Source organism: Colius striatus, chromosome 4 (genome assembly GCF_028858725.1).
Source record: "Colius striatus isolate bColStr4 chromosome 4, bColStr4.1.hap1, whole genome shotgun sequence".
NCBI classification, from domain to species: Eukaryota; Metazoa; Chordata; class Aves; order Coliiformes; family Coliidae; genus Colius; species Colius striatus.
In genome coordinates, this window is record NC_084762.1 from 92,950,633 (window position 1) to 92,971,168 (window position 20,536).

The following is a 20,536-nucleotide window of genomic DNA, read 5'->3' on the forward strand; positions in this document are numbered from 1 at the left end:
CCCACCACATGAGCCACCCCAGCACTGACTGCCCTCTTTACAAGGCATACTGATTGAACCTGACACTCCCTCAAAAGAAGAGAAACTACTATATTTTTGTCTGGGTTGTTTTTTTTTTCCCTGCCATTTTATTGAGCTGAATTGAGTCACTGTGCCATGAAGTGACAGAACCAAAAGAAACATGAGTTTCTTTCATGAAAGAGTGAGAGATAATGGCACTAAGCAACATCTGCCGGTTTTGATAGGAACAAGCCATTAATGTCTTTTCATAAAGCCATACCCTCACTTTCTCTGTCATTTCCTTCAGCTAATGCTCATTTACCTAAATCTAATACAGTTACAAAATAAAATAACAGTAAAATTGAGATCTCTTCAGTTTCTCCAATTCTTTTTTGACAATCCTTGCATTTTTGGTTTATTTCTGTATGAGATCCTGAGGACACAGGAGCTGCCTGTTAACGTGTCTCGCTCTGTGCTGCTGCCTGGCTCGACCCTAGCAGACAGAACAACGTAGCAGTTATAACCATGTGGACTAAGTCAAATCCTACCTACAGAGAAGGCCTGGAAACAATGGTCTTAAAAATGGCTTGGGTAAACAGAAAGAGTAGAATTAAAGTCATCTCCTGATATGAAGGCACCTGTTTTAAAAGGTATATGATAATGGACTCCAGGTGTCAGAAGATAAGAACAATATCCAGCAGCAAGATCTCCAAGAGATTCTTAGAGGAGAAGTACAATTAATTTCATTATAGTCTGAGAAGAAAGAGTACCTATCAGTGTATTATTTTACTCATACTTTTCCTATGCTACACAATGTTTGGTGAATAAAAAGGGTTACATAGAAGCTTATTATTATTAAAATATGATGACAGTGCCTGAGTCTCCCCAAGCAGCACAAAACTCCAGACTCATATACTCTGAAAAATCTTTTCATTTTTATAAGCCATCTGTCAACAGGCCATTTCTTCTCTGCCTTTCCTTTGATCATACAGCCCTAATTTTCTCAACGTGGCAATTAATCTCTTTTCCCCCTGATCTTTATATAAAGATATTAGAAAACTCTCTGAAGCTTCCACATTGTACACTCAGATAATATATGCAGCCTTGTATTCCTATAATTATCCCTTTTTTTCCCCCCTCCTTTCTCCCTTCTCCCTTTTAATATATCATCTATCATATCCTGTTTCAATAGGACCACATGATCTTTTTGTGCTGGCTGAGTACCTATCCAGTGCTGTCCTGTAGCAGATATAATCACCACCACCCACAATTCTGTTCCTCAAATTGCCAATAGAAATCTACAGGCTCTTTTTTCTTTGCCAAACCACACGTTGATATTATGTCTTCCAATCAGTACACTGCTAAGAAAATGAATGGTGTCGATGTCAGGCAGAATAGCGTGTACTTCAAATTCTTCACCATTTCAGCAGATTGCCTTTTGCTTGCATTAGGTCTTCTACCCTCTAATAAAAAACTTTCCTAGAATGAATCTTCTGATGAACAGGTATTGAGATAGTCTTTGGAAAAATAAAATCATTCACTTAAGGAGAAGTGGAACATTTAATGTGATTGGATACATCATCCTTCCCTGAGTATTCATTTCATGCACAAAATCCTTTTGATGCTTTATACCTTTACTGTCACAATAAAGAAATCTTCTTATTACTGAAGAACGATAAGAGAGTAAACAGCAGCTGTGTGATAGCACTGATGTAGCAGAACACATCCCCGTGAGGATTCTTGACCTTTCAGCCTCGGTTTTCAATGCTGCAGCTAAAAATATCTTTTCTCCACTGACAAACATTACAGCTACATGCTGCAGAATAGCAATGAGGAGCTTTATGCTCTAATGGCTTTACTATAAATAGAATCTCTTCAATGCTAAAAGCTCTTCATTAAAAGGATTAGTGACTACAACACACAACCGATACCAAACCTCAGGCTTTGTAGCACAAACTGATTTTAAATTTACTAGACTGAAGATTTCCAAAGGAACTGTGTAATTTGGTGAGTAAAACAGAATGAAAAAGAACTGCCTCCTCCCCACACAACATTTTGGATAGCTGTCTTTGATATAAAATTAATAGTTTGAGGAATCAGCTTCCTAGTATCCTCATCTTCTCCAGTTCAATGCCAAATTGACTGTATAATGCAATGTCAAAATGAAGTAGAAAATCACAACAAAACTGATGTCAGGACTTGAGCATAATAAATGATCAGTTATCTGCTAGAGCAGAAAATTTTTCTCTCCTGACCAGTTGAAGACAGGGACACAAATTCTCCCAAGGCTGAGCTGCAGCTCTGCAGTGCTCAGTTACACTGCAGTAGGAGTCACTCTTGGTGACTGAAGTAGGAGGGTGAAAAAGGCAGGGTCGAGGAGAGAAGCAGAATGGGGATCCTACTTACCATTACAGCATAAATACTCAACAAAACCAGCATTACGAGGTTCCCTTGAGATATGTTGGCAAATATCCCATAAAATACCACTAGACTGATGTCTCACAAATAGTATGCCATGGGAAAAAGGCCAAAGACAAGATGTAAATTAAAGCAGAAATAAGGAACATTATTTAAGTGATGGGTTAACCTATCACAACAGCAGTGAAAGACTGACTGGAAAGCCAGAATTTTGAGGGAGATGATAAATATTCCTTGTCAAACATGAGATAAATTGACCATCTACAAATATTAGAAATAACAAGCTTGTCAAGTAATCCTGTTACCAACAACATGTCTGAATCATTCAAAGACTTTTAAACTCCACTGATAAAAATTGTGCTGTATGTGCAGTCAATCAATGAAATGCAATCCCCTCCAAGACTAATGGTATTTGAAGACACACAGCAACCCTGTACATGCTCTGTGAAAGGAAGCTATTTCATTCTCAGATGCAGCTTACCTGCTCATATCATAGAATCATAGAATGGCAGGGGTGGGAAGGTACCTTTAGAGATCATCCAGTCCAACCCCCCTGCTCAAGCAGGTCCACTTATATCAAGTCACACAGGAACAAGTCTAGGAGGGTCTTGAAGACCTCCAAGGAAGGAGACTCCAAAACCCCTCTGGGCAGCCTGTGCCAGGGCTCCTTCACGCCAACAGTGAAATAGTTTTTTCTCATGTTTAAATGGAACTTTTTGTGTTCCAGCTTCATCCCATCACCCCTTGTCCTGTTGCCAGATACCATCGAAAAAAGGGATATCCCAACCTCCTGATATCCACCATTCAGATATTTGTAATTAAGAATGAGGTCCCCTCTCAGTGTCCTCCAGACTAAACAGTCCCAGGTCCCACAGCCTTTCCTCATAAGGAAGATGCTCCAGTCCCCTGATCATCTTGATGGCCCTGCACTAGACTCTCTCCAGTATTTTCCTGTCCCTCTTGAGCTGGGGAGCCCAGAACTGGACATAGGACTCCAGTACTACATCTTAGCCAAGCCCTCTTTCAAGGAACCATGCCTAAAATTAGCAGTACTTACAATTAGCCTTATAAATGGGCTAGTACATATTTTAAGCAATAGTCAGCCCTGGGCCCATACAGCAAATTTCAGCCTCTAACAGATTTCTTGGAGCACCTTGGTATATATATGAAAATCCCAAAATCCCCAAAATACACCACCAAAAGAAAAGTGATCAGAGAATATGTACTGAAAGACTAGAAAATGTTTCAAGCCTTCAGTCCACTGAGGATGTTAAAGAAAGAAGCATCTATGAATCTGCTCTATGTTTCTAATTCACAAAACACTGCACACACACCACCTGATTGTCCAGCAATGAATTCCACACATGATCCTTTGACTATTGGGTTTTGTTGCCTGTGATTCTGCAATTATGATTTTGTTTCAACATTTGTTTACTTGTATGAATTAAAGCAGATGTCGTAACTCATTTTGTTAATAAAACACAGTTTTGATTAGTTGGAATTAATGGCACATTCAACTATATTATGTGTTTTCCTCTTTTACATTTGTTTATAGTTAGCAAACAGGAATTTTATCAAATATAAAAAACAAATTGAGATTACCAAAATAACTAAGGATGGCTTCTTCCCCTCTGACATTTACATAAATGGCAAATTTTGATTCCCTGCAAAAACTGCTAATATGCAGAACTACATACTTGTTTCATTTTAAATTAGAGGATTTGCTACTAACATGCCATATGCTGTGTGATATGTTCAACAGAATGTTACACTTCTAATTGCATACCAATCAAAGGCTCATATTTTCCAACAATTAGCTGAGTAAAGTATAAATTTTCTAGTTTCATTGGTGCTTCCAGGCATCCAACAAAGCCTACAATATTTTAATCTACGTATCTTCAAACTCACAGCCACGATTTGACTTCAGCAAAAGACCTCCACACACAGGAAAAGGAGAGGACAAAGTGAGAGAGGAGAACGAAAGGTGCATTTCTATTGACAGCACCATCTTTTTAAACTTCCCACGATTTCCCATAAAAGTTCTAGGATATTCAGCCCTAGAACTGGGGTGGAGATCTCAGGTGGGGTTCGATGGGCTGGGATGGGGATTGGTTTTTTTGGTGGTAGTGTGTATGTATTTACAGTGCCTTAGCTTTCCATAATGAGGTTTCTCTACTATCGGGGACTGAAAGAAAGAAATATGCAGCTATTTCTGACATGCTGAGGATCTTTAAGAATAAGCTTAGCTGAACATTTTTTAATTACCCAGTTTCATGGGTAAAGCCCAAGAAACTATTCTATATTCTCACCAATTACAGCCAGTTTGAATGGAGTATGGGAATGAAAAAATTAGGAAAATATTATACAGGTAGATCTCAGCAACTTCCACCTTCTCAGGCAGTAGAAGGTATCCAATCCTGATCTTCTCCATATAGTTTTAGAAAGTTTCAGACACATTTTATGCTGACACTAGCTTGCTTTTTATTTGTATCTATTAACTTACATGCTGATATTCAAATTTCACTTAGAAGTGATGAGCCTTCCCATCACATAATTTATTATTTATGATGGATCAGGAGTGAGCTACTTATGAATAGCAAGATGACTCAGATTCATTTTAATCCCTGTTTCAAAATAGGAAGAATCCCAAATTACTTTTCACCTAGAGATTATTGCATATCAGTAAAATTTTACTGAGCAAAATATCTACCTGTGTTTACTTCAGTGTTTGCAAACCAATAAATTCACTTTGCCATCAGAATAAGAAGTAATGACAGTTAAAGACTGTCTAATCATGGCTTATAAAGCTAGTTTTAATTTGCTATTAATTGCCTGATATTGTGTAGTCAAATTTACTTTCTAATGAAATGCTCAGGGCAATTCCACTTCAGCATTGAAAATATTTGAATCTGCACCTATATCTCTTCTTTATTCAGTGTTAGCTCAGAGCTCAGAAAAGCTCTTCCTTTGGCCTCCTGTCTAGATTTCAGCACATCAGGAAAAGCAAAGGTACATTACAGTATTTCAGTTTAAAGTTTCTTCCCAAAGGTGGTTCAAAGATTTTACTACTGTAAGTTTGGGTATAAGTGGTACCATCCAACACATTACCCACCTCTGGCCTGGCTGGGCCAATCTGACGCCTCTGCCATCACTATTTAGGGATGGGAGTTTGAAGTACTGGCAGGAGGTGTAAGAGTGATACAAGATGGAAGTGACTACATGGACCCCACAGTCAGAGAAGGAAGAAGGAAGGAGGAGCACTAGACCAGAAACCCCTCTGCAACCCACAGTGAGAGCATAGGCTGTGTCCCTGCAACCCTTGGAGGGCCATGGCAGGACTGAGAGCCACCAGCAGCTCTGTGTGAGTGAGCCCAGATGGGCGAGAGGCTGTGTGAAGAGGCAGCCTTGGTGCAGGCTGTGCTGGAGCCTGCATGCTGCAGAGCAGTCCCACACGAGAGGCAGAGAGGAGCTGCACCCTTTGGGATGAACAGACATTGGAACTGCCTGTGTAGAGCTGTTGTGTGTGTGACTCTGCAGAGGAGCAGGGAGGACTGAGCTGTTCAGCAGGGGAGGAGATAAAGACACCAGGATCAGGTCTCTGAGCCCGGGAAGAGAGGAGGGATGAGGAGAAGATGGTCTTAAAGGGCTGGTTGTGCTCTTCATAGTTGTACCATGCTGTGTTGTTTTGTGTTGGCTGTTTTGGGGTTTTAAGGTTATGTTTTAGTTGATGTCGCATTAAATTATTTTGTTTTCTTCCCCAAGCCAGTAGCCTGCTCTGTTTTGTCCTGAACCTTAAGTGGCAATTAAGCTCTCCCTGCCCTTTGGCAATTCTCAGGTCTTTGGTACTTGAGGCTAAATCGTGGTCTTTTGTTCCCTGATGAACCTAAACCAGGACACCAATGATATTGAAAAGACTGGTGTACAGGGAATATGCACATTGTTAGCCTAAACTTTTGTGAAAAACAAAAAGAACTGAATAATCAAGAGTCATATTTGGAATCTCTGCAGTTGAAAAACATCCACTATCCCATATAGGACACAGTGAGTTTCTAATTAGAAAAGCAACTGAATACTGAGATAACTGAAAGGCACAGACAACGTGCTTCAAAAATCCAATGGAGCAACGTTTTAGTCTGTAGCTACACATAAGACCTGGAAAAAAAATGTACTTCCTGGGCTAAATTAAATCTCTGTTTTTCTGTAATGCTTTAGTCCCTTCACCTTTAAATTTAAACTGTAATCATTTTCTGCTGAGTTCATACCATCAAGCTATCCAACTTAATTTGACTAAAGGTTTGCTGATTGTTATGGCATACTGTATGGCAAAAGAACAGCTCTGCAGACTGAAACTCCAGATGAAAGACAGAGGTAAACACCATCTGTGGTATTTCACATAAATTAAGTAACATTACTGGATTATTACCAAGGTGACAGCACCAAGGTAATACAAAAGATACTTTAAAAGAGAACAAGAAGGATTAAGAATGATGCTATACGGTATGTCAGAGCTGTTCTTTATCTCACGCAATACATTGCCTGTGAAACAATTTATTACAGGAACAGAAAGAAACTGTGAAGGTTAGCTCTGCTTGATGATAAGTAGCTGGAATTTTTCATTCACTCCAAATAACAGAAGGATGTCATTGTCTGTTTTGAAGAACAGCTCCCAGATTATCATCACCAACCTCTATTACAAGCTGCCTCCCCTATCAGGCATGTATCACTACATGTCTCAGTCCTGGTTTCCCTCTGCTCGTTTTCACTTGACTGAATCCTGCACAGACTAAATGGCCCTCCTGTACCAAAAGTATGTACCCTGACAGACAGAAAGCCAAGACAGTTTCTCACCAGCAAACAATCCTGCATTGTCTCATTGTCATTCCTTGTGTCATTCTAGCATAGTCTTTACCTCTGTTTAGTATCTGTTGCTTTTGCAGAGATTTCTGAGTGTTAGTGGCTCCAAGGAACTGGAGAGCACTACAATCTCCCCAGAGGAAAGATAGGAATTGAAACTGAATATCTAGATACTGAAGTAACAATCTTCGGTGGGTTGACCTTGGTCCACATAGCTGCTCACTTACCCTCCACAACAGGACAGGGGAAGAAAAGATAAAAAAGCTCATGAGGCAAGATAAAGAGAAGATCTTTTATCAGTCTTTGTCACAGGCAAAACGGTCCCCCTTTCTCTGTTCCAGCACAGGCCCTTCCCTGGGCTGCATCCTTCAGGGCCAACCTGCTCCCACTGGGGCTCTCCCCATCTGCAGCTCCTGCAGGAAATCTCCCCCCTGCTGTGGTCTGGGTCCCTCCCCGGGCAACAAGGTGGGTCTGTGCTCCCACAGGGTCTCACCAGGGCTGCAGGGATCCCTGCTCCTGACCTGCACCACCTCCTGCCCTCGTCCTCCTCCATTCTCAGAGTCCCTCTGCTCCTGCTCCCTCCTCAGCTTCCTCCTCCTCTGCCAGGCTCCTTCTGACACAACACCTGGGTATTGACACCCCTTACATTTTTACTTCCAAGTTTTTGCATATGCACATGTTAAATATCACAACTGTTTAATGAAAACTAGCCTAAACTTGAATTTGTCTCTGTATCAGGGTTTCATGACAATTGTTGAAATCCCAGGTAGCAACACCAAGGGATACTACGAGAGGCACATCTTTGATTCTACAGTCATGGGGACAACACCAGTTGTGTTGTCTCACCTGGATAGACAAATGTCACTTTGTCACTCAGAATACAAGCCTAGATAACAGGAAAAAAGGCTGCTGTGTATCTGACCATTTAGTGATTGAGCTGCAGGTACCAATTCAATCCCTACTAGACAGCTACCCAGGTGCAGGGTTTACAGCCACAAATGGATGGTTTTCTCAGCATTAGGGCAAATGACAGCAGGAAGGAGCCTTTTCTTCAGAAAATATCTTCTATAGCAACATCATCAGCACAGCCAGAGGAATGTCACAAACCTGGCAAATACGACAACATTCCAGCTGTTCAGAGAAATGACTCCCAAAGTCATGTGGAGTATCTTCCTTACTGCTTGCTAAGACTTCAAGTGATGAAAAAACCTCATAACACAGGATTTTCACATCAGTAAACAAACTCTATTTAAAATATTACAGATGCTTCTTCACAATATAACGTTAATCTCTGCTAGAAATTAGGTCTGATACTGCTTTAATGCACTATTGGTCATGGTTTTGAGTACCTGAAACTCAAAGTTTTGGTGATTTAATTAATTTTATTTTCACTGATTAGATTATTATTCACCTTCAACATTCCAGTTTCTGCTATGCTAAAGAAACAGGAGCAACTTGCTAACCACTGTGTTTTAGCCAGATACTGACAAAATTCACATTGGTCTTAATACACAAAATAGAGGAGACTGAGGGGAGATCTTATTATGTTCCTATGAGACCTGATCTAGGTGGGCCTGCTTCTGCAGGGGATTTGGACCAGATGATCTCTAAAGGTCATAGAATCATAGAATGGTAGGGTTGGAAGGGACCTTCCAAACCCTACCATTCTATAATTCTATGAAAACCACAGAGGATACTGAGACAGTTGTGGAGTGGGCAATTACAAAAACCCACCTATGCTATCAAGGAGACTAGAAGTGGTAGTCCTGATTATTGTCTTGAAATGTACAACAGAAAGAGAAAGACATAAAAAAAAAGACAAACAGCAGAGACTGAGGAAAAGCTCTTTAAACTACAGCACAATATTGACATGAGAACAAAAGGACTGGAAATGAGTCACAAATAAATTTAATATTGAAATTCCTATTCACAGTGAGGTTCTCAGATGGAGCTCAATAAGTTTATAAAAGCTCTCTAAACAAAATTATACTGAAACATCTTCTGCAACCTACTTCTGAATTAAATAACATAAAGATGTATATTTCATCTTATCAGATTAATCTTTAAAAAATATGTGGACAATAAATATCACTATTAAGGAACCCTAAACAGAATCGATTTCCTTCAAATGTAGACTAATTGTTTAGCAAAACCAGTTCATAAACAGCAAATAATGAGCACACTGCTGATTAATACCTTCATTAGGAACAGATGTTCAGAAAGTCACTGGTTGCTCCAGCAAGTTAGAGAAAATTATAGTCACTGGGAAACCAGAAGAGGTCATTTTGCCTCTTTAACAAGCAAAGTTCAGGATGTTCACTCTAACTCACAGCTGTTTACTCATCTTATTTTCACCCAACTCTCAAAACTTAGATTATGTTTCTCATTCATTTTTCGTTTTCTTTGTTTCACTACAACTCTGTGGCAATTTCATTAGTGAGAGAAACCTGCATGTTTCTTTCCTGAAATGAAGCACATATGAGAGAATCTGTAATAGCAAAGCAAGACGTGATACAGATACTGGGAGTTAAAAGCCATGAAGAAGCCTACTAGGCAATACTGTGTGGACACCTGTCCCTGTGGGGTCACCTCTCACTTTGAAGGATTTATACAGGTCATTAAATTTTTGGGGAGAATGGAGGGGCTGCAAATATCTCTCATTTCAAACAAGGGCTCTGAATCAAAGTAGTCTGATGAATAGGTGCAAAGTCATGTTTTACCCAGTCTGAGCTTTGTTTTACCTGTCTGACCTGTGAGTAAGACAAAGTCCAAGCCAAGAAGCCCTGATAGATCTGAACTGTGGATTTTCCTACTCCACAGTGCTCCAGCTGGAGTTTGGGGTTGTTACAGCATAAAACCAACTCTGAGACTTCATGTCCCACTTAACCAACTTTGCTAAGTGCCCTCACAGCTGGGAATGCTATTGGAAGGCTTCCACTCAGAACCATCGGAGCCTGATGGCACCCAGTTCTGCTCTGAAGCTTCTGATTTATGCTTTCAAACACTTTCAATACCTGGGTTTTTTTCTCCAGCTTGAACAACCCAACCCCATCACTCACTCAGATAACTGACAGTTGACTGTTTATCACAGCACAGAAATGTAATTATCCCTTAACACTTCTTTTAATCATTGAAGATTGCTGCTGCTGTCTTTTTTATTTTCCTGAAGTTTGCACATGAGGCAACCAATTATTTCTCTTTGTGTAATTCCAGACACTGCCAAGACATTTTACCCTTTCTATATACTACTAACATTTTTAATTAAGATTCTCCCTCATTTCATCTCTTGTGCCTGGCCTTGATATAGAAGTTCTGTAACAACTCTGTACGTGTCTGATATTGTTGAGAGGCAGCTTTATAAGATAATATACAATGTAATGAGTAATAGAAAATGACTCAAGTATCTTTTGATTAAAGCCCTCTTGCACAAAGCCATCCTACAGAACACTTGTTCAGCTCCTCTTTTCTATCTTAAGATCCCAAAAAATAGCCCTTCTTTGTCATTTCTAATGTATCCATATGTAATCAGAAATGTTACTAGAGTGAGCCTGAATTTCTGCTTAATAAGGAAACAGATATTGAAACAAAAAGTCTAAATTCACTACTAAGTATATAGTATCAATAAGCCCACAGAACCACAGCTCAGGGAAGATTTTCTGTTTGATTGGCTTCCTTTGTAAAAGCAAATCCATTAGTTCAAGTGAATCAAATGGAATTAACTTCTTTCTTGCCTAAAACTGTACAACCTTTCTTTTTAAAAAACAGTTTATGATTGCTTAATACAAAGGTCTGGGATACAAAACAAAAACAAAAGTGCAGTCAAGTTTGGATGTTGTTTTACCGAAGAGACAATGGGGAGAAGGAATAGCCTAAGGAAAATACATTTTAAAAAAGAATAAATCCCCTATGCTAAAAAATAGACAAATAGCTGCCAATTTTGAGAGACACTAAAAAGGAGAAAAGGAAAGAACATGAAAGAGAGAGCACTTCAAAGCTTACGTTTCCTAGTACAAATCTGTCTGTTCTGGGCTGTGCTCGTACTGTTGAGGCTTTGACAGCTGGAAGCTATTAATTTCCGTATTACAAGGCTTATTGAGGTAGATTTATGTTCCTTACAGTCGTTAATTCGCTTCTGTTTCCTTGATGAATAAAGGCCTACTTCAGAATGAGCACTGAAAATTACACCAACTTCCCTCCCCTCAAAATGTCTGTCTGCCACAGCGCTTCTACTGATGACAGATCATGCCAGCCTCAACCACTGAGTCAAAGCACACGGGAGCTGGGAGGAGAACATATTGAAATACCTGTAAAATTCTCCTTTTAGTAAAATATAAAATGAAAACTTTGCATCTAACTTTCAACTGCAACAGAGTACATTTGCACTTCTACCGAGATGCAATGGCCCAGTCAAATGATGCACTCTACGAGTAAAGAGTCTGATCCAAAGAGGGACATAATCAGTGAAAAGACTGCTTTCATTTACAACATCCATAGTGTTCAGTTCCAAGCACATGTATTCAAGTGAAATAAAACAAAAGCTGAAAAATGTCAGAAGCCAGATAAGGAAAGCTCAGCACAAGCATTCTGCAATGAGGCCTCTCTTCTTGCTTACTGCCTGAAACCAATTACACATTGAACCTGTCCCAGATAGGCTATTCAGAATATTCCTCCACTACAATTAGCATATTTTCCGTTTCTCATTCTCTACATATTTAACTGTACAATTTGTTCAATTACTGGGCAATTAAAGTCCTACCTGATCAAAGCATCTTTCTCGCCTCTCTTGTTAATACATACGTCTTCTGATCCTTTTTCCTGTTTTCTCTTTTTAATTGTCCACAAGCTGAACCATATTTTTCTAAATTCTTATTCAAACTGTATCTTGTGTGTCCATCAATGTTATAGAAATCTATTTCTGTTCAGATTCAGTGATACTTTTCATCAACTGCTTTACAAGACAGCTTTTTTTTTGTCTTTTCAATCTTCTTCCTCACAATTATCTTCACAGCTCTTTTTGAAGGTATAACTCATTTTCATTTATTATTTTGATAGCTTTTCATTATTTGATGTGGTTGTTCAATTAATCTATTATTTAATTTGCTTTCAACAATACCTAGAAAATTAAGTACCTTGCATAATGGTGTAACAATTTATCATCATTATGGTGTTCCTCAATCAACTGTTGTGGCTTAACTGAAGTGTCATCATCAATATTCCTATAATGAACTAAACTGTGCAGAGCTGCTTGTTTCTTTTTTCCTCTAAAAATAACAATGGTTTTGTAAATCAAATGTTGAAAACAAAGTCACTCACTCACCTGTGCCTGAATCAAGCTTGAATGAGTTAATTTTCCTGCTACCACAGTGCCCTGGTTCCTTTTCTCCTTTTCATATCTGATTCAACATCATTATTTGGTACTTTCCTCTCTGCCAGTATTTTTGCTGTAATGTTGTGTTGAAAACCCTAATGACCTTAAAAAATTCCACACTGCATTTATTAATGGGCAGTTTCTATTCACTATGTTCTCATGCCAAAAGTGCTTCTACTTCAGCTTTTTTTTGCCCCTCCTTGAGGCTTGGTCCCTGATGGATTCCTGGAGATCAGTCAACTCTTGACTTTGGTAAAGAAATGTGTCTCAGAAATACTGCAACTCAAAGCAAGCAAGCCTGCATTAGATGTCTAAGTAGAAAACACAGAACTTACTTACTTGCCAGACTTTTGAGAAGTGACCTCATTTAATTCAGTGTCCTATCTCCATAACATAAACCCAACAGTAAGTCTTTGCTCCTTGATCACCCCCAGAACTTTACTTTTTCCTACTCTGGTTTAGTTTGAAATCTTCCATAAGAATTTTATCATGAGAGGTTTCATTAGAGACTTGATCAAACATCACATACACTATCTTCATAGCTAAATTATTCTAGTAGCTCGGAATAACAATCAAATCCTTTCCAATCACTTTATTAGGTTCCTGTGTTACTAGTCTCAGAACAGATAACCTTCTTTTCTGGACTACATTTCATCCATTTCAGTTATGATGCTTTGTGGGATTTTTTGAGAATACCAAAAGATTATGAAAAAATAGAGAGAGATTTTTTATCTGTAGCGATACAAGAAGGGGTAAAGGTTTTAAACTGAAAGAGGCTAAGTTTAGATTGGACATGAGGAACACATTGGTGAGTGGTGAGACAGTGGAACTGATTGCCTGGAAAGCTGTGGATGCCCTGTAAGTCCAAGTGTTCATGATCAGGTTGAATGGGCCTTTGAGCAACCTCATCTACTGTCCTTGCCTGCAGTTTGGAATTGATGATCTCTGAAGGTCCTTTCTGACCCAAACCATGCTATGACTCTATGTAGTAGACTGATCTATTCTTGGAGCTGGTGGTGCTTATCTTTGAGCCATCAGCATATTTCATCACTTTATTCCTTTCCCTCATATTTATTTTCCTTTTTTCTTTCTTTTTTAATAAGTAAAAATCACTAATGATTCACATTGGTGAAACTGGTCCTAGATCAACACTTACACAACTCCATTAGTATTTATTACTCTTCTCACAGCTTTGTTACAAATGCTGGACCTGCAGCTTCAGCCCACAGTTCTTTCAGAAACCTGATATGAAGTAACCATGGCACTCCACCCAACCTGTCTCAAACTCTCTTTACATAGGAAGTTTTGTGAATTCCTTTTCATTTTAGGGTGGTCTCTTTATTCTAAGCATCTTTTCTTTGAAACTACCACTGGTCTGGATGCATCTGAAACCCTTTCTCTACAAGTTTTTCCTTTCAGCTTAAAGCAACCAAGGCTTTGGTAGGAAATAAAAATAACAGCTGATTCAAAGCATATCACACAATAGCATGTTTTGACATGCCAGAACATTAGTTGTGTGCCAGATGCCCTAGTTTTATCAAGTCAGTCCATTTTTTCAATGTACTACCCCAGTCCCTCAACACTTCCCAGTAACTAAAGCATGTTGCTTGTTTGACATTGCCAAAATATCCCCCAAAACAGCCTGCACACAAGCTGTTAAGATATGAAAGTGTTCCCACCACTTTTTGCATCTTAAAAATAAAAATGAAAAACCTGAAAATGTTTCTAAATGGATGGGAAAGGTTGGTTACCTAGTAAAAGCCATTTACCATCAGGTTGTTTCTCCATTTCGGTCTTCTATGAATCAGACTGTGGTTCTCTACTTTATAGGCAGCTTACTCTTGAGATTGTCTGGCTAATACTTTTGGTTTCATCTTTCTAATGATGATAATGCCCAAACTACTGTAATTCTAAATTAGAAATAATTAAAGAATATTTTACTTTAATGAATGAACAGAATAACATTCATAATTATTTTGAAGGGCTGATCTTCATATATCCTGCTGATGTCTCCGTATTTCCAAGCCTCTATCTATATAATACACATGCTTCCGTGGAGAGTCTATGAGGGGTTTGTTTATTAAATGGGAAAGTAAAACTACTTCCTTACAGCTCTCCATTAAAACTAGTCCTTGAACAAACTGTCCAGACAGCCTTGGAATTTCAAATATAGAGGAAGAGCAATATTGTAGGACTGCTCTGACTAAAGCAAAACCATTAACAATAATCATGTCTGCAGAGATCTGGATGTTTCTTAACTAAGTCCTTGGGGACAAGCTGTCAGAGTATCAAGACAGCATCCAAAACACAGACTTAGAGTTGTATCATTTCCTCATCTACTCACTGACAGATACTTTCTTCCGTATTCAGGACGTGGTGATTTGATACTGCTGCAATCCCCCAGAGTTCATCACATAAGTTGTGGAAAGAAAGACTTAATTATGGCCTAAGGTCAGACTGGAAAATGTAAAATAAAATGGGTGAGTAGCTTCAGTAATTAAAGATCCATGAAATATATAAGCTGTGAAAATTGACTCTGATTTGGTCCCCTCTAAAACATACAACGAAATATTAAGAAAATTTGTTTTAAAAGTAATGTCTCTGTAAGATGTTTTGTGAAACTGAACCAGACAGAACTTCCAAATGAGCTGCCATGAAACACATGCTCATGAAACACTTTAAAATACCTATAAACCTACTTCTCCTATTGATTACAACTGCCTGTAAGGGACAACTTAAAACCACTGTTCAATTTTGAGTTTTCTCTAAGTACCATATGCTCACATGATGCAGGTAGACACACAATTTATCACCAAACTACAACAATATGTTTTGCATTCTCTACCTATAAGTAGATAATTAAGACTTTGGTTACTAACTATTACTTTGCTTAACTATGATCTGCACAGCATTCAGCAGCAGAGTTGTTAGTTTTCCTTTTAATCACATATTAGAAAATGAAATGTACTGCATCATGAAAAGGTATCTGTGATCAATTTAAATGTTACAAATGCTCTTGAAATTCATCTCTATTATGAAGGAAGAATAAATGAAATAAAGTAATGAATGAAAGCAAAAAACTTTCAATGGTGAAGCTTGACAAATACATGTTTCTTTGACTATTACTGAAAATACCGTCTTTAGGGTTTATGTATAATCACTGATCTTCAGTGTTTTTGTAGAGAAAGAAAGCAATTTGCCCAATATAGTGAAACGTTCATCACTTTTAGGTGTCTACATTTCTACATTTCTAAATCAGATTCCTCTAATAAATCTTCACTCTTAGACATCTGAGGATGAGCAGCAAACGATGTCTTTACCTTGAGGTTGCAGGCACTGAAGCAGGTTAAGTTAATTTAGTTTTATATATGAGAATTTAAAAGAAGTTCTCCTTGTGAAACTTGTGTACAGCATGCAAAGTGTTGGGAATCTCTCACTTAAGAGGTAGTTCTCATTTGAATGTAGTAATATCCTGAGTCCAGTCTATTCCAGGTGAAACCAAGAGTCTGTCTCAAACTCAGTCTATTTCAAGTTCAATAACAGCATTTCATGCATAGCATTTGTACCTAGGTTAATTTTGCAACGAAATGCAGAAGAGTACCATCAAACTGATAAGTGTTTGGCTTCAGGATTTTGCTCACTTGCAAAACTTAGCAACATAAATCAAATAAAGATTTTTAAAACACACAGAGCCAGCAAGTACAAATGCCTCCATCTGATCATTTTCAAATCTAACCACGGAACTTATGTGACATATGCCTTTAAAGAGCCTTGCTTCTCCTCATTAAACTTTGCAGGCTGTTTCCTTGATTTGATTATATTAATATACTCACCTTAAAACCACATCTATTCCTACATTTGGTTTGTTGCCCAGCAGTAAAAAGAAAATATGTCATAAATTTTAGAGAACATTGAACTCGGTGGTGTTGAGCAAGATTATGTTTTTCAATTACGTGTGATTTACTAACCTGCCTAATAGACAACTTCATTTGAGAGAGATGTCCTAAATCTTAAAATCAATTTTAACAACATATTAAGAACTCTCACTCTAGTCTTTGACATATTTTCTTTTTATGATTCCTCACGTTCTAAATACTTTTCCCTTCCCCGGTCATTTAATCATGTGAAATCACAACCAAGTTTTCCCTCTGTCTAACAACCTTCGGACCTGGCTTCTTATCCTCAGACCAAAGCTTCAATGCCACTAACTTTCAATTCTACTCTTTGCCTTGCATTTAATGAAAAAGAGGACAGAATTGTCAAATTTACATGAAAAATTATTTCAATGTGCTTTTATAATTTTAGAAACATAATATTAACTCTAACATGAATTAAACATGCCAAATTTAAAAGGAATTTTGAAGTCCAGCTTTTATAAATTTGAACAAGAGCCAGTCATTTTTTTTAATCAAAACCATGTTAAATATTCATTCGTGTTTCACTGTGAGCACTTATAATGAAGTAAACCCTTCAGTCTAACCATCAATATAGGAAAAGTCTTGAATAATCATAGAACCAATTTCACTGTATAACACTAAGGCTAAATTCTTGCAAAATATATATGACAATTATGTCTAGTTGTAAAGAGTTCACATGAAAAAACAAGTGATTCCTAACATACAGAAAAATAAAACTCAAAGCAAGGCTGTGACTGCAAATACTGTGATGACCAAGAGAAAGCAAACATCTGGCTGACACAATATTACAGTATTTTTAAAGTATCTTTGCTATTAATGACATCAAAATAGTGGATGAGTCAGGACAAGAAAAGAATATCTGTATATTATCACCTTATTAATTATATATATTAACATTATGGATCTCCTTTAGTAGAATTAGCAAAGAACTTTTAAGATAGCTTGCATACATTCACCTCATTACTGATAACTCGATAGAGATCACTACCACTAGTGAGCACTGTAAGATCAGATTCTTACAAGAATGGTCAATCAATATATTGAGAAAATACAGGGAAAATAGAACTCACATTACATCTTGAATGATTTGAACACTAAAAACACTTTTCCGTGCCTATAAGGGTTGAATAGCAAACATTCTGGCACCAAAAGACGATTTCAACTCAAAAAAACAGTATGTCACACTGTCTAAATATGTGTCTATACACACACGCATACACGTTGTCCAGACATTGCAACAGCTCCTTATCACTCCCACTTACCAAACTGAAAAAAACCCAATCTTTTAATTCCTTCTCCCTCATTAATAAATCTAAAATTAGTCTGTATTGCCATGGTACATTTTCTGGAGGGACTGCAGTAGCTTTCATCTTGATGACTATAGACAGGGGTGCTATATGGCTGCAATGCTGAGGAACAAACTGGCAAAGATTTAACTGCTGAATATTTCAATTTATGGTTAAAGAAATGAAACTTTCTCCACTGTTTTTAATTTTCTTTTTTTGCTTTTTAAGAACAATCAGGCCCTTAAGGAAAACATCCTTTTCAATAATCTCTGTAGTGAATTATTACTTCTACATGGACAGAAAGCAGATAAAATACTCAATGGTAACTTCAGATTCAGGAAGTATTAGACTTCTGCAAGACCAGTATTTTCTGCCACCAGAACGTTCCAAAAAGGAAATATCATGTATAAGCTGTGCCATAGGATATCACTGTCCCTCCTTTAGTTGATGCAGAAAATTCACATGTAGGCCACAATCAGACAAGATATTTTGCACTTAAGAGGCAGCAATATCACAGAGCTTTGGCTGGTGATCACACGTCCTAAAAACTAAAGCCATCAGGATTCTTTAATTGATTTAAGACACAGTCTGAGAAATGACCAGCTTCACAGGGAATCAGATTTTACTGTATATCACTGCTATGTTCATGGTTTTCAACTAGTGTATCAAAGTCCCAATGAATATCACTGTTTAGGCAGGAGTATCAAATACAAGCCTCTTTAATAAGAAAATAGTATAATATGGCATAAAAATAAAATTAAAAGCACAAAACCAAGGACATGGGAAAAGATAAAAACTACATTTTTCATCCTTTAACCGATCTCTCATGCAAAAGTGCCAAGGGAACATTTTCAAACACAGAGCCCAGGTTACAAACCTGCTGAAGGTCAATGTCACTCCACAGAAGCAAGACGACTCTCAAGTCATCTGTCTGAACTCACAACATGAACCTGACACAAGCCACTTTTTTACTGATGAGGACCAGGGCAATTATAGCCAAAGCCAGTCACACAAGCAAATGCTACTAAATCCTTGAATCCTCTGAAGAACATTGGCCAGACAAGCATAATTTCAGAGACAGATAATTATGGTTAAAGTTCAACATCTTTACAAGAAACAACCTCAAACCATTAGCAGTTTTACTGGTCCACATGCTTCAAAAAAACAATGAAGTATCTAAAAGAGTTCACTAATTTTGGAGTTGTTTTAGTTTTACTAGTTAACATAGACAATATTAACATAGATGGACCATTGCTCCTCTCTAGGTCATAAAATTAGTTAACACATGGAGTAAGGATTTAAGTTTACTTTAAAAATAAAAGTTTTGAAAACAATTTTCTGATGAACCAGGGACTTTTTCTGAAACTTGTAACTGACATAGAATTGTTGGGGATAAAACACCTCATGTTCCAAAGCCTATGGACAAGCCTTGTTAAGAACCTCAGACAGAAGAGACATTATTCCAACTCTTCAGGGTGAAATTTATTCAATATTTCATTCTAACTACGAAACTAAAACAAATTGTTCTTCCCTGCTACACAGTCTAACAACTTTTTCTGTACCTTAAAAAGTTACTAATGCAAATGTCTAGACCATGATAAGAAAAATGAAGGACAAAGTTCCATACAGTTCTATTCATACAATTCCATATGAAAATGTTTTAGAGAACTTAAAAACACACACTGTCTGGCAAAGGGGAAAATTAAGTAGCGTCAACTCACATACAACAAGACTAGGACCACAAATTGCAAGACAAATTGCATACTTAGGCTTCAAATTTACAACCCTTGAACAGTATATTTAAAACAGAATAGATGTCAATTTTACATTTATCTTCAGCTAAATAAAACATGTAAAAGAATGTGAAATTCCTACCAAATTCTCTTGCATCATAGGTTTTCTATAAATGAACATATTATCATTCCCATGCTGCTAAATATTACAAGCCAGTATATCCTCTCAAAAGATCATCAATAGTTTTTGACACTACTCACCCCACTGGAGAGGAGCCAATTGTAGATGCTCCAGGACCAGTTGATTGAGAACACCTTCCACACTTGCTTCCCCTTCACGCTTCAAAGAAGGGTAAATTGGAATTAAGGAAAATTTTGTTTCAGGGAGAAAATGAGCATGTAATGTGTACAGCTTTTATTAGTGCAAACTAAAACTGCAAGCTAGAGATTTGCTAAAGGTTAATGTTACATATTTGGTTTATTAACTCATGAATTGGCTAACAGTATTAATTAGAGCAGTTGATAGCTTTAGAATATAAAACAAAAAAAATCCACTAAGAAGTGTTAAATGTGAAGATGTAAAGGTAAAATACAACTGAACCATTAGAAAACATGAGGGGAAAGAAGTCTGGAAGCTATAAAAATGCAGAATCTGTCATTATGTGGTGCAGGATCAGAATTCAAAATGACAAATTAAGAGCAATCTGAAAACAACAAGGATAAAATTTAATAGAGCAATACAAAACAGAACAAATGTGGGCTACGACAGCTTTGAATACTGGCTCAGTGCCAGTTCTGTGGCAGTACAAGGATGTTTGAAAGTGTAGCTACAGTGTGATTACCAGCAGCAAATATAATAGCAGAATCACACAGGCATATAACCTGTAAGCTCCTCTTTCTACTCACTTGGGTAGGAGCTCAGTAACAAGTTTAGACTGAAATGAGAAAAAAATTAGGAAA

The 20,536-nt window shown here is 37.6% G+C and overlaps 1 protein-coding gene across 3 annotated transcripts in view; it reads right to left on the reverse strand.

Annotated features, from left to right (window-relative positions):
* The window catches only part of TRAPPC9 (trafficking protein particle complex subunit 9), a 528,840-nt gene that overhangs the window by 245,254 nt on the left and 263,050 nt on the right, over positions 1–20,536 (reverse strand). For all 3 annotated transcript variants that reach the window (XM_061995017.1, XM_061995018.1, XM_061995016.1), the window contains one exon: positions 19,838–19,928. In XM_061995017.1, the coding sequence (XP_061851001.1) occupies positions 19,838–19,928 (91 nt within the window). The remainder of the gene's footprint in view (positions 1–19,837; positions 19,929–20,536) is intronic.